The sequence below is a fragment of the Prionailurus bengalensis genome, unplaced genomic scaffold, assembly GCF_016509475.1.
Source record: "Prionailurus bengalensis isolate Pbe53 unplaced genomic scaffold, Fcat_Pben_1.1_paternal_pri Un_scaffold_55, whole genome shotgun sequence".
In the NCBI taxonomy this organism is placed as follows: Eukaryota; Metazoa; Chordata; class Mammalia; order Carnivora; family Felidae; genus Prionailurus; species Prionailurus bengalensis.
Genome location: NW_025091157.1, coordinates 175,973 through 191,535, shown reverse-complemented (window position 1 = coordinate 191,535; position 15,563 = coordinate 175,973). Strand labels below are relative to the sequence as shown.

Genomic DNA, 15,563 nt, shown 5'->3' with positions numbered 1-15,563 from the left:
AATCGCACACCTCACAACACTAAACAAGTATTCTTTCCAGGAAAATCCCATAAGGTAAGTCAGCAATTACAAAACTGCCCCTACACATCTGTAGTATAAAAGGAAACAGTTGAAATATTTCCTTAAAGCCAAGATGCTGTACCTCAAACTGCAGAATTCACGTTCCCATTCCACTTTTTGATGTTCTAACCGTGATATCATGTCTTTGGCTTCCTGTAGCTCGTTTTGTAGTGCACTAACCATTTTGTCCATTTTTGTCATTTTTCCCATAAGAAGTTTACAGTGCTTTTTGTTAAGTTTCCTTAATTTCTCATAGGAAACACGTATATCTTGGATTTTCAAGAAGCCAGCATAATCTGCATCAGAGAAGAAACAGAAATAAAATAGATGAGTACTTTTTGCATATACAGGCCTGTGCATCTTCAATTCACTCATTGACACATTGAGTAAATATATACCTTCAATGGAAGATGTTATACTCAGCTCTACAGATGCAATAGAGAAGACCCCTGGCTCTCGATTAGCTTAAAGTCTAGTGAAGGAGAAAGACAACTCAAATGGTAATTCTAAATTCAGATAGTTCCTATTAGAAGACAGAGTTCTGTGATCATAACTTGATCTAGATTGGGCCCAAGGAAGATAGATGTCCCTGAGGAAGAGATAACTATACTGAGGAATGAAGGATGAGCAGGAGACAATTAAGCAAAGGAGGAAGACAAGCACTCTCGACAGTCTAGAGCATGTGCCGAAGTTCCACTGTAATCTGCTTCTGGCCAAGATGGGGTAACACGTACTGATTGATCTTCCTACCTGAAGCAAGCAAAAACAAAACAGACAAAATACAATTTTAACATGATTTTCAAGACACAGAACTTCAGACAATGAAGGACAATGATCCCTGAAAACAAAACACGTTAGCCTAACATGTATGCCCAAGCTCACTGCCTTGAGAGAGTTTTCAGGCTACATCACAGGAGACATAAATTATTTAAGTAGATTTCACCAGACTCCTTGAGTCGTGGTGGCAAAACTGAGAGTCTGGTGAAGGCAAGGCAGATAGAGACGACAGGTCAGCATCCAGGAGAGGAGAAAGCAGGACACAGAAAGAACCCTGGGCATCTGCACAGGGTCCCCTTTGGCTATTCAGCAGAGTAACAACCAGTGCATACATGGAAGGAAGTCATCAAGGGAAAAAAATCTGAAGAGTAGAGGAAACACTGCCTGGTGCTCCCACAGCACGAGGGACAGTATCTATTCACATTAGCTAAGATAGAAAAACTCATAATTTGTCTTAGGCTGATCACAACTCTGGATTCCTCCAATAATTTGTAAGAGCAAGACTAAAGGATCCAACTGTTTGTAAGTAACTTAACTATATCTCCAAACAAAGCATGAAAAGATAACTAGAGGCATGGCAGCTATTGTTTTAAAAACCAAATAGTACTTACAGAGATGTAAATTATGTTAGCCATGAACAATACGATGGGTAGGAATAAACACATATTAGACATCACAAAACAAAAGACTGAAGTTTAACATTGGAAACCTGGGAGAAAACTTCAACTGGGAAATATACAATTGCCCAAAGAGGCAGGGGAAAGGGACAGGAAAAAAATATGGCCCAAATCTTCCTACACCTCATGAAAACTATAATCCCACTGACCCAGGAAGGATATGTCTAGGAAAGAAGAAACGGAAGCCAACTCTTGTGATTTGCCTAAACTCTATACGATGTGGTATAACATTACTGGAAGGGAGACTGTGATGCTGAAGCCATAGACTATAAACCCTAACCAACCACTAAAGCAGCAAAATTGAAAAGTTCTAGCTAGGAAGCCTAAATAAATAAGTGAAAAAATGAATACATGAATAAATGAATACATGAATAAATAAATAAATAAATGGATAAAACTGAATCATAAAAATTACTCCATTAAAAGAAAGCGGAAAAAGAAGAGAACGGGAACAAGGAGCAGATAGGACAAATGCAAATCAAACAGCATGATGACATATTCAAATCAACTATCTCAAAAATCACAGTAAATGGCCATTTGTAGCAACGTGGAAGGAACTGGAGAGTGTGATGCTAAGTGAAATAAGCCATACAGGGGCGCCTGGGTGGCGCAGTCGGTTAAGCATCCGACTTCAGCCAGGTCACGATCTCGCGGTCCGTGAGTTCGAGCCCCGCGTCGGGCTCTGGGCTGATGGCTCAGAGCCTGGAGCCTGTTTCCGATTCTGTGTCTCCCTCTCTCTCTGCCCCTCCCCTGTTCATGCTCTGTCTCTCTCTGTCCCCCAAAAAATAAATAAACGTTGAAAAAATATATAAAAAAAAAAAGAAGAAAGAAGCCATACAGAGAAAGACAGATACCATATGTTTTCAGTCTTATGTGGATCCTGAGAAACTTAACAGAAACCCATGGGGGAGGGGAAGGAAAAAAGAAAAAAAGAGGTTAGAGTGGGAGAGAGCCCAAGCATAAGTGACTCTTAAAAACTGAGAACAAACTGAGGGTTAATGGGGGGGTGGGAGGGAGGGGAGGGTGGGTGATGGGTATTGAGGAGGGCACTTTTTGGGATGAGCACTGGGTGTTCTATGGAAACCAATTTGACAATAAATTTCATATATTGAAAAAAAAATCACAGTAAATGAAAAAGGTCTAAAAGCCTCAACTAAAACGCAGACTGTCAGAATGGATAAAAAAGGAAGACTCAACTATATGCCACCTATACAAAATGCACTTTAAATGTCAAGACAGAAATTTGTTCGAAAGACAGGAATATGATATACCACACTAACACTTGACCAAAGAAGGCTGAGCTAGAGTGGCTATATGAATAGCAGACAAAACAGTTTCAAGCAATATATATATATATATATATATATATATATATATATATATTACCAGCAATAAACAACAGGTCATTATATAATCATAAAAAGGTCAATTAAGAGCAATCTTAAATGTTCATGTATCTGTTAATAGCTTCAAAGTACATGAAGCAAAATTGATAGAACTGAAAAGAGATATAGGCAAATTCAAAATTATAGTCTGATATTTCAACACGCTCAACATCAGCAAGGGCATAGTAGACTTGGCCGCCACTATTCTTCTCAAGGATCTATGGAACACTTACCAAAAAAGACTATGTTCTGGGTCAAAAATAAATCTTAATAAAAGGAAGAAGTCAAGAGGCCTGAAGTCATAATAGTGTGTTCCCTGCCACAAAGCAATCAAATCAGAAATCAAGCACAAAAATATCTCTGGAAAATACTCAACTATTTGTGAACTACAGAACACATCGAAATATCTCCTGGGTCAAAGAAGTAATGAAAAAAGAAAAAAAAAATTAGAAAGGATTCTGAACTGAATGAAAATGAAAACATAGTAGAATTTGTAGAGTTCTGCTTTAGTAGCACTCACATGAAGACTGATAGCACTGAATGTATACATTAAAAAAGAACAGGGAAGTGCGGTGCTCCTTGCTGCCTTTGTGGCTCCTCCCCCAGCTTCCCAAGGCACCCTGCCCTGCCCCGCCCCACCCTGGCAGTGGATGGAGAGCAGGTGCTTTGTTCACAGAGCACAGCAGGCACTTGGGTGGGTGGGGGCGGGTTCCGCCAATGCCGGGAATTGAAGGTGGGGGAGTAGCCGTAGGAGGAGACCCCCCTAGACTGAGGTGGGCATGGGCCGGGCCCCGGGTTCTGCTGGAGTGAGAGGCGGCGGCGGTGGCACAGGCATGGTCCTTCTGGAAGGGAGAGCCCAATGCCTCTGCACCTGTCTCCCCTCCCTTCCTCTCCGCCCCTGCCATGGGTTTTGTGTTCTAGCTCCCCATCTTTTTCTCACTACCTACATCATCACCCTTCTTCCGACTTCGCTTCCCAGCTTCTTGCGACCCTTTCTCTCACTTAAGCCTCAGTTACTCAGGCTCTTTTCACCCTAGTCTTGCCGGAGACTTCATATGCCAGCAGTCTCTCTCATGGGATGTCCCCATCCTTCCCCTCTCCCCACATCCTATTCTGGGCTGATGGCAACCAGAAATCCTTCCTATTGCGTTTACCGGCAGTTTCCACCTGGCCCTGAAGCTTGGCGCAGATCAAGTCCACCACACCCACGCTGAGAAGGACCCCTAGGAGAACCACTTTTCCCATGGTGGTATTGGACAATGTGTTCTCGATTTTCCTCTGGTTGCTTATTTTAGTCTGAATATTTGTTACTCTCCACCGCTATACTTTAAAAACGTATGTTTTGGTTGCATGACAAGGAGTTAGAAATGAGCCAGAGACCATTCGCAGGTAAGGAGAAGATTTAGACATTTAGGATTCAAGGAAGAAAGGAGAAACAGAAGGTTAAGAAGGTTAGATTCCTGAAAGTATTTTTATATCTTTTGTGATCTGAGGAAGTGGAGATTACTGAGCCTACACAGATTGACATTTTGGGAGAAAATTTCATGGTGCTTGATTTGCTCTTGGAGTAACGTGAACACAAGTTCTCAAACCTGCATATTCTCTCAGTTGGAACCAGCTGTATATCTGAATGTTCACTTTCATCAGAACTTGTATCAGAGAAAGAATGGGAGTCTGCTTCAACGAAAATGACTACCTCCGGGACCTGAAAAGAGTCATTCTGTTTCCTAATAGTGTATATGGCCATTTTCGTGGGAACAGATCAGCATTTTTACAGTTTACTTGGAGTATCCAGGACTGCAAACAGTAGAGAGATAAGACAAGCTTTCACGAAGTTGGCATTGAAGCTACATCCTTATAAAAAACAAAACAAAAAAAAAAACCCAAAAAACCAAAACGAATAACCCAGGGCACCTGGGTGGCTCAGTCAGTTGAGCGTCCAACTTCCGCTCGCTCGGGTCATGATCTCACAGGTTGTGGGTTAGAGCCCTGCGTCGGGCTCTGTGCTGATGGCTCGGAGCCAGGGGCCTGCTTTGGACTCTGTGTCTCCCACTCTCTCTGCCCCTAACCCACTTGCATTCCGTCTCGGTCTCTCTCAATAGTAAATAAACACTAAATAAATAAATAAATAAATAACCAACCAACCAACCAAATGTATAATCCTAATGTACAGAGTGATTTTCAAAGATAAATAGAGCATATGAAGTACTCAAAGATGAAGATCTGTGGGAAAAGTATGACAAATACGGAGAAAAGGGACTTGCAGATGATCCAGAAGGTGGCCCGTATGAAAGCTGGGATTATGATCGTTATGATTTTGGTATTTGTGATGATGATCTTGAAAGCATGACATTGAATAGAAGAGAAGTGGATGCTGCTGTTCATTCTGGAGAAGTGTGGTTTGTGAACTTTTACTCCCCAGGATGGTCACACTGCCATGAATTAGCTCCCACATGGAGAGACTGTGTTAAAGAAGTAGATGGATTACTTTGAATTGGTGCTGTTAACTGTGGTGATGATAGAATGTTTTGCTGAATGAAAGGAGTCAACGGATCTCCCAGCCTCTTCCTTTTTAGGTCTGGAATGGCCACAGTGAAATATCACGGGGACAGATCAAAGGAACGTTTGGTGAGTTCGCCATGCAGCACGTTAGAAACCCAGTGATGGAATTATGGACAGGAAATTGTGTTCACTCCATAGAAACTGCTTTTGCTGCTAGTATTGGCCAGCTGATCACTTTTTGTTGCAAAGGAGGAGATTGTTTAACTTCATAGACACGACTCAGGCTCAGGGGCATGTTGGATGGTCTGGTTAATGTAGGGTGGATGGACTGTGCCACCCAGGACAAACTTTGTAAAAGTCTGGATATTATCACAAGTACTACTGCCTATTTTCCTCTGGCGCCCCATTAAATAACAGAGAGAAAAGCAGCGTTTTGTTCCTTAATTCATTGGATGCTCGAGAAATAGATTTGGAAATCATGCACAGTCTTCCAGATTTTGAGCTACTTTTGGCAAATACACTAACGGATCGATTGGCTCATCATCGGTGGCTCTTATTGTTTAGTTTCGGAAAACATGAAAATCCAAATGATCCTGAGTTGAGGGAACTAAAAACTCTACTCAAAAGTGAACAATTCAAGTTGGCAAGGCTGACTATCCCTCTGCACCAGACATCTGTAGTAATCTCTCTGTATTTCAGCCATGTCTAGCAGTATTTAAAGGACAAGGAACCAAAGAATATGAAATTCATCATGGAAAGAAGATTCTATATGATATACTAGCCTTTGCCAAAGAAAGTGGTAATTCTCATGTTGCCACACTTGGACCTCAAAATGTTCCTGCCGATGACAGGAACCGTGGCTTGTTGATTTGTTTGTGCCATGGTGTCCACCATGTCAAGCTTTATTGCCAGAGTTACAAAAAGCATCAAAGCATCTGCGTGGTCAGCTTTAGTTTGGTACACTAGATGGTACGGTTCACGAGAGACCCTGTAACATGTATAACATTTAGGCGGATCCAACAACAGTTGTATTCAACCAATCCGAGGTTCATGAATAAGAAGGACATCACTCCGCTGAACAACAGATCTTGGAATTCATAGAGGATCTTAGGAACCTTCAGAGACCTCCCTGACACCCACCACTTTCAATGAACTAGCTAAACAAAGAAACCATGATGAAGTCTGAATGGTTGACTTCTACTCCCATGGTGTCACCCATGTCAAGTCCTAATGCCAGAATGGAAAAGAATGGCCCGGACACTAACTGGACAGTTACTGTGGGCAGTATAGACTGCCAAAAGTATCATTCTTTTTGTGCCCAAGAAAATGTTCAGAGATACCCTGAGATAAGATTCCCTCCCCCAAAACCAAATAAAGCTTTTCAGTATCACAGTTACAATGGCTAGAAGAGAGATTTGGGGCACGGGATTTCGACCTCAAGCATCCACAAATCTAATGGCTCAGACTTTCGATGAAAAAGTTATACAAGGGAAAAATCACCGGGTGATTGAATTCTATGCTCCTTGGTGTGGACCTTGCCAAAATTTTGCTCCAGCGTTTAAGCTCTTGGCTAAGACGATGAAAGGAAAAGTGAAAGCTGGAAAAATAGGCTGTCAGGCTTCGGCTCAGACATGCCAGAAAGCTGGCATCAGAGCCTATCCGACTGTTAAATGTTATCCCTATGAAAAAGCAAAGAGAAACATTTGGGGAGAGCAAATAGATGCCAGAGATGCAAAAGCAATCGCTGCCTTACTAAATGAAAAATTGAAAAATCTCCACACTCATGGAGAGAGAGATGAGGATGAAGTTTAATGATGTGAAGATGAAGAAAAAAGAGAAAAGGAATTCTAACCCATGACATCAGAGGAACATCTTTGTAGGATGTTGCTACATTCTGGGTCACAATAAAGGAACGTTATCTCGGAATTGTAATTGCACCATCTGAATTCTGTATAACATTGGTATAATTGAAGGGTCTGCAAGCTTTTTCTGTAAAAGGCCAAACTGTAAATATTTTAACCTTTGTAGACCATATACTTTTGTCACATAGTACTTTGTTTTTGCTTTGTTTACAACCCTTTAAAAAATCTAAAACTTTTCTTACCTCAGGGCCATACCCAAACAAGCCAAGCCACATTCAGTCCACGGGCCATAGATTGCTGACCCCTGGAAATGATACTAAAGCTGCCCAGCTCAAACAGGAGCCTGCTCTGTCACGTACATACATGTCTAGGGTCTATTCCTTAAAGTTTTGTGGCTGGCCTGAAAGGAAATAATTTGATATTTATTTACCTGTCTGAAAAATTGTGTGAAATGGATTGTGGCCATAGTGTAATTTAAAAAAAGCACACCCCCCCCACACACACACAATGTGGCAAGCAGATAGCCTATTTTCATGGTGTATTATAGTAAAGAGATTTTCTTCTTTTTTCTTTCTAAAGGTTGAAGAACTGATTTTAATTTTTCACAATTGAGAAAAATTTTGGTAAAATAATGCCAATAGATTTCTACAGTATATAGAAGAAGAAGAAGAACTAGGAGGGAAGTAGGGGGAGGAGAAGAAGAGGAGGAGGAGGAGGAGCATAGAGGAGGCGCAAGAAGACAGAGGAGGAGGAGGAGGAAGGAGGAAGAGGAGGGAAGGAGGACAGGGAGATGGAGAGGGAAAGGGAGAAGAAGAAGAAGAAGAAGAAGAAGAAGAAGAAACAACAACAACAACAACAACAACAAGGAGAACGAGGAGGGAAGGATGAGGAGCAGAAAAGGAGGAGGAGGAGGAAACAGGAGGAGGAAGAGGAAGGAGGAAGAGGAGGGAAGGAGGACAGGGAGATGGAGAGGGAAAGGGATAAGAAGAAGATGAAGAAGAGGAAGGAGAAGGAGAAGAGAAGAAGAGGAGGAGGAGGAAAGAGGAAGGGGAAGTGGAAAGAAGGAGGAGAGGGAGAGGGAGACAGAGTGGGAAAGGGAGAAGAAGAAGAAGAAGAAGAAAAGAAGAAGGGGGAGGGGGAGGAGGAGGAGGAGAGGAGGAGGAGTAGGAGGGAGTAGAAGGAAGAAGGAGAGGAGGAAGAAGGAGAGGAAAAAGAAGAAGAGGATGAAGAGGATGAGGAAGAAAAAAGGTCTGAAATCTATGACATTGGGTTCCACCTTTTGAAACTAGAAAACTAAAACAAATTAAACCCAAACCAAGCAGAAGAAAGGAACTAATATAAAGACAAAAATCACATGAAAGAAAGCAGAAAAACGAGAGAGAATAATCAATGAAACCAAATGCTTTCAGGAGGTGAAAAAAGGAGAAATTTCTACCAAGACTGATCCCAAAATGAAGAGAAACAACGGAAGTATTAACAATATATCAGAAATTAGTAATGTAACTAACATTACTGGAAATTCACAGATACTAAAAAAAATAACAAAGTAATATTATGAACTTTATATAATTAATTTGACAACTCAGATGCAGTGGGTAAATTCCGTGAAAGACAGAAATTATCAAAGCTCAATCAAGAGTGAAGGGTGCCTGGCTGGCTAAGTTGGTAGAACATGTGACTCTTGATCTCTGGATTGTGAGTTCAAGCCGCATGTTGGGTGTAAAGATTACTGAAATGAAATGAAATGAAATGAAATGAAATGAAATGAAATGAAGTGAAATGAAATGAAGTGAAATGAAATAAAATAAAATAAAATAAATAAAATAAAATAAAGGAAAAAAAGAACAGATAAACTAACTAACTCTATATGTATAAAAGAAACTAAAGTCTTAGATAAAGATCTTTCCACAGAAAACAATTCCAGGGCCAAGTGGCTACACTAGTAAATTCATCCAACATTTTCGGAAGAAATGTTATCTATTCTACACAAAGTCTCCCCCCAAAATGGAGAGGAGAAATATGTCTCACCTCATTCTATAAGGCTAGCATTACCTGAAACCAAAACTAGACAAAGATACTGTAAGAAATAAAATTCTGTCATAAGCATGGGAGCACAATTTCTGAAGAAACCATCCACAAATCAAGTCTAACACTACATTAAAGAGGGGGGTGTGTCAACATGGCAGAGAAGTAGGGGTACCTGAAATGACCACATCCCTCAAACACAGCAGTGAGGCAAGAAGATGTGGAAATCTAGGAATCTGGGCTACAGCGTGACACAAACATCTCCAGGGGCCCATGGGGACAACTGGCCAGGTCATGGAGATTTTTAATCTATTCTTTCTGCACCTCTTCTGTATCTCCTTCTTATTTTCCTTTCTCTCTCTCTCTCTCTCCCTCCCTCCTTCCCTCCCTCCCTCTCTTCCCTGCCTGGATTAAGTTGTATAGTTTCTCTGATTCTCTGCCTGGTCAATTTTTTGTCTTCTTCTCTTTTCCTTTGCCCCTGTCATTTCTCCCTTTGTATGAGATAAGGCATCTTCCATCACCCCCCCCCCAGTGTTTAAATTCTTTTCCAAGTTTACATTATGAACAAATCTAAGCACACCTGCTGGAATGGCCAACCCACAAATATGAGTAGGGAAATAAAGCAACCAGAGTCACAACAACAGAGAGCATGAAACATGCTCCAAAGATACCTATTGAAGGGCCAGGCCCTGGATAGTATACGACCCCTTTTTAAAATAGTGCTGACAGGTGCAGGACACATGACAACTAGGAAAACACATAAAGTACTGAACACTGAGGAAATGGAAGAATTCTCCTCAAAAGAAACTCCAGGAAGAAATGAGAGCTAGAGAACTGCTCAAAACAGATATAAACAATATATCGGTTCAAGAATTTAGAATAATAGTTGTAAGATTAACAGCTGAGCTTACAAAAAAGCATAGAAGACAGCAGAGAATCTATTGCTGCAGGGATCAAGGAACTAAGAAATAGTGACAGCAATTAAGAAATACTGTAAATAAGATGCAAAATAAACTAGATGCAGTAACAGCAAAGATGGAGGAAACAGAGGGGAGAATAAGTGACATAGAAGATGAAAGTATGGAAAATGATGAAGCCAAGAAAAAGGGTGATAAGAAAATATTAGACCATGAGGGGAAAACTAAGTGATTCAATGAAATGTAATAATATCCGGATCATAAGAGTTCCAGCGTGAGAGAGAGAGAGAGAGAGAGAGAGAGAGAGAGAGAGAAAAGGGCAGATGGTTTTCTTGAACAAATTATAGGTGAGAACTTTCCTAATCTGGAGAAAAGGAAGCAGACATCCAAATCCAGAAGGCACAGACAACTCTCTTCAGATTCAACAAGACTAGGTCTTCTCCACAGCATATCATAGTGAAATTGGCAAGTTACAAAGAGAAAAGAGAATTCTGAAACCAGCAAGGGACAAACGGGCCTTAACCTACAAGGGTAGACACATATGGGTAGTAGCAGACCTGCCCGCTGAAACTTGGCAGGCCAGGAGGCGATGGTAGGAAAAAGTCCATGTGCTGAATAGGAAAATATGCTGCTAAGAATCCTTTCTCCAGCAAGGATGTCATTCAGAATAGAAGGAGAGATAGGCTTTCCCAGAAAACCAAAAACTACAAGAGCTCATGACCACTAAACCAGCCCTGCAGGAGATCCTAAGGAGATTCTGTGAGTGGAATGTTGTCAAGGCTACAAAGGACCAGAAACATCACCACAAGCATGAAAGCTCCAGACAACACAATGACATGAAATCCATATCCTTAAATAATCACTCTGAATGTGAAGGGACTAAATGCCCTTATCAAAACACATAGCGTATCTGAATGGATCAAAAAACAAACAAAATCCATCTATATGCTGTCTACAAGAGACTTATTTGAGACAGGAGGACACCATTAGATTGAAGGTTAGGGGATAGAGTACCATGTATTATGCTACTGGAAGTCAAAAGAAAGCTGGAGTAGCCATACTTAGATCAGACAAATGAGATTTTAAACCAAAGACTCTAACAAGAGATGGCGAAGGGCATTATATCATAATTAAGGGATCTATCCATCAAGAAGAGCTAACAATTGTAAATGTTGGTGCCCCCAACTTGAGAGCCCCCAAATATATACATAGGCTAATCACAAACCGAAGCATTCTTATTGATAATCATATGGAAATTGTAGGTGACTTAAATACTCCCTAACAACAATGGACACATCACCTAGGCACAAAATCGGTAAAGAAACAAAGGCCCTGAATGATACACTGGACCAGATGGATTTGACAGATCTGTTCAGAACTTTTCATCCAACAGCAGCAGAATACACATTCTTTTCGAGTGCACGTGGAACATTCTCCAAAACAGACCACACAGTGGGTCACAAAACAGCCCTCCATAAATATAAAAGAACTGAGATCATACCATGCGTATTTTCGGATCACAACACTATGAAACTTGAAATCAAACAAAAGAAAAAGTTTGGGAAGCCCCCAAATGCATGGAGGTTGATGACCATCCTACTGGAGAAAGAATGGGTCACCCTGACAATGAAAGGTAAAATTAAAAAATATATACGGGCAAATGAAAATGAAAACATGACAGACCAACCCCTTTTGGGATGCAGCAAAGGCAGCCCTAAAAGGAAAACATGTCGCCATCCAGGCCTTTCTCAAGAAATAAGAACAATCCGAAATACAAAATCGAACCTCACACCTAAAGAAACTAGAAGAAGAACAGCAAAGAAACCCTACAGCCGTTAGAAGAAATAATAAAGATTAGAGCAGAAATAAACACTATAGAATCCAAAAGAAAAACCCGTAAAAACAAACAAAAAAAATAGTAGAACAGATCAATGAATCTAAGAGCTGTTTTTGTTTAAAGAATAAATAAACTTGATAACCCCCTAGCCAGCTTTCTCAAAAAGAAAAGAGAATCCAAATAGATAAAATCACGAATGAAAAAGGAAAGGTCACAATCAACACCACAGAAATACAACTATTAGGGAATACTATGAAAATGTATATGCCAACAAACTGGACAACCTGGAAGAAATGGACACATACCTAGTCAACCACACATTACCCAAACTCAAATGGGAAGAAATAGAAAATATGAACAGACCCATAACCAGTGAAGAAATTCAATCAGTTATCAAAAATCTCCCAACAAATATGAGTCCTGGGCAAAAAGTCTTCCCACGGGAATTCTACAAGACATTTAAAGCAGAGTTAATACCGATTCTTTTCCAGCTGTTGAACAAAGAAATGGAAGAAAAGCTTCCGGACTCTTTCTATGAAGCTAGCATTACCTTGATTCCCAACACAGATAGAGACCCCACTAAAAAGGAGAATGACAGGCCAATATTCCTGATGAACATGGATGCCAAAATTCTTAACAAGATACTAGCAAATCCAATTCGGCAGTATATGAAAGAATTCTTCACCATGATCAAGTGGGATTCATTCCTGGGCTACAGGGCTGGTTCAATATTCGCAAATCAATCAAAGTGATACATCACCTTAATAGAAGAAAGGATACAATCATTCATATGATCCTGTCAATAAATACAGAAAAACATTTGACAAAATACAGCATCCTTTGTTAATAAGAAACCCTCAAGAAAGTTGGGTTACAAAGAACATACCTTAACATTATAAAAGCCATATATGAGAAGCCTGCTGCGAATATCCTCAATGGGGAGAAACAGAGAACTTCCCCCTACCCTGCCCGCCGAAGATAAGGAACATAAAAGAGACGTCCACTCTCACCAGTGTTGTTGAACATCGTGTTGGAAGGCCTAGCCTCAGCAATCATACAACAAAATGAAATAAAACACATCCAAATTGGCAAAGAAGTTAAACATTCGCCTTTCACAGATGGCATGATACTCTACATGGAAAACCTGAAAGACTCCACCAAAAAGCTGCTCCAACTGATACATGAATTCAGCAAAGTCACAGGATACAAAATCAACACACAGAAATTGATTGCACTTCTATATACCAATAATGAAGTGACAGAAAGAGAAATCAAGAAACCGAGCTCATTTACAATTACACCAAGAACCATAAAATACCTAGGAATCAACCTAACCAAAGCTATAAGAGATTTGTATCCTGAAAACTATAGAAAACATATCAAAGAAATTAAAGAAGACACAAAGAAATAGAAAAACATTCCATGCTCATGGACTGAAAGAAGAAATATTGTGAAAATGCGATAACGACCCAAAGCAATCTACACATTCACTGCAATCCCAATCAACGTTGCACCGGCATTCTTCTAAGAGATAGAGCAAACAATCCTACAATTTGTATGGAACCACAAAAGATCCCAGATAGCCAAAGTAATGTTGAAAAAGAAAACCAAAGCTGGAGGCATCACAATCCCAGACGTTAGCCTCTACTACAAGGCTGCGATCATCAAGGGAGTATACTATTGGCACAAAAAGAGACACAAAGGCGAATGGCATAGAATAGAGAATCCAGAAATGGACCCACAAATGTATGGCCAACTAAACCTTGGCAAAGCAGGAAAGAGTATCCAATGGAAAAAAGATAGGCTCTTTCGCAAATGGTGCTGGGAGGTCTGGGCAGCAACATGCAGAAGAATGAAACAGGACCAGTTTTTTACACCGTGCATAAACTCAAAATGGATGAAAGACCTCAATGTGAGAGAGGAAACCATCAAAACCCTGGAGAATAACACAGGCCACAACCTCTTTGACCTTGGCTACAGCAAATTCTACTCAATACATCTCTGAAGGCAAGGGACATAAAAGCAAAATTGGACTATTGGGACCTCATCAAAGTAGAAAGCTTCTGCACTTCAAAGGAAACAATCCACAAAATTAAAAGGCACCAAAGGAATGGGAGAAGATATCTGCACATGACATATCAGATAAAGGATTAGTACCCATACTCTAGAAAGAATTGGCCAAACTCAACACCCGAAAATCAAATAATCCAGGGAAGAAATGGGCAGAAGACATGAATAGACACTTCCAAAGAAGACATCCAGATGGCCAACAGGCACATGAAAGTATGTTGAATGTCGCTTATCATCAGGGAAATACAAATCAAAACCACATTGAGATACCACCTCACACCGGTCAGGGTAGAAAAAATTAACAACACAGGAAACAGCAGACATTGGTAAGGATGTGCAGAAATGGGAATTCTCTTGCACTGTCGGTGGAAATGCATGGGTGGTGCCACTGCTCCGGAAAACAGAGTGGAGGTTCCTCAAAAAATTAAAAATAAAATTACCCAACAACCCAGCAATTGCACTACTAGGCATATATCGAAGGAACACAGGAGTGCTGATTCATACGTGCACATGTACCCCAACATTTATACTATCAACAATTACCAAATTATGGAAAGAACACAAATGTCCATCAACTGATGAATGGGAAAAGAAGATGTGGTTTATATATACAATGGATATTACTTGGCAATGAGAAAGAATGAAATCATGCCATTTGCAACAACATGGATGGAACTGGAGGGTAGTATGTGAAGTGAAATAAGTCAGAGAAAAACAGATATCATATGTTTTCACTCATATGTGGATTTTGAGAAACTTAACAGAAGAACATGGGGGAATAGAAGGGGAAAAAATAGTTTCAAACAGAGAGGGAGGCAAACCATAAGAAACTCTTAAATACAGAGAACAAACTGAAGGTTCATGGAGGGGTGGGGGAAAGAGGAGAATAGGTGATGGGAATTGAGGAGGGCACTTGTTGGGATGAGCACTGAGTGTGGTATGTAAGTAATGAATCATGGGAATATACTCCCAAAGCCAAGAGCACGATGTATACACTGTATGTTAGCTAACTTGACAATAAATTATATTTCATTAATTAATTAAACTACAGCCATGTGTGTTTGTGGGGGGTGGAATCTAACAATACACTAAGGTATAATTTGTTATTACCAAATGGGGTTTATCCCAGAAATGCAGAGTTGGTTTAAGATTCAAAAACCATATCTATCTCCGTAGATAAAATAAGTTCCTTGTCAAAATTCAACATCCGTTCCTGATAAAAACTTTCGGCAATCCTGGAATACAAGGGAGCTTCAATATGATTTAAAACAAAACAAAACAAAACAAGTCTTGATAACTCTATAGCTAACGTTATAAATAATGGTGAAAAACTGAATGCATTCATTTCCTATAAGACCAGGAAGAAGACAGGAATGACATTCACTGAATGACTTCCTCTCTTCAGCACTATACTAGCAGTTCTAGCCAATGGAATCAAACAAGATAAAGCA

The 15,563-nt window shown here is 40.2% G+C and overlaps 1 protein-coding gene and 1 pseudogene across 1 annotated transcript in view; one reads left to right on the top strand and one right to left on the bottom strand.

The window, feature by feature from the left end:
* Positions 1-15,563, bottom strand: part of LOC122478370 (ankyrin repeat domain-containing protein 26-like) — a gene marked incomplete at its 3' end in the record, with an annotated part of 140,411 nt that overhangs the window by 1,722 nt on the left and 123,126 nt on the right. The window contains exon 21 of the mRNA XM_043572009.1: positions 143-356. Within this exon, the coding sequence (XP_043427944.1) occupies positions 143-356 (214 nt within the window). The remainder of the gene's footprint in view (positions 1-142; positions 357-15,563) is intronic.
* LOC122478371 lies at positions 3,480-7,945 on the top strand (annotated as a pseudogene).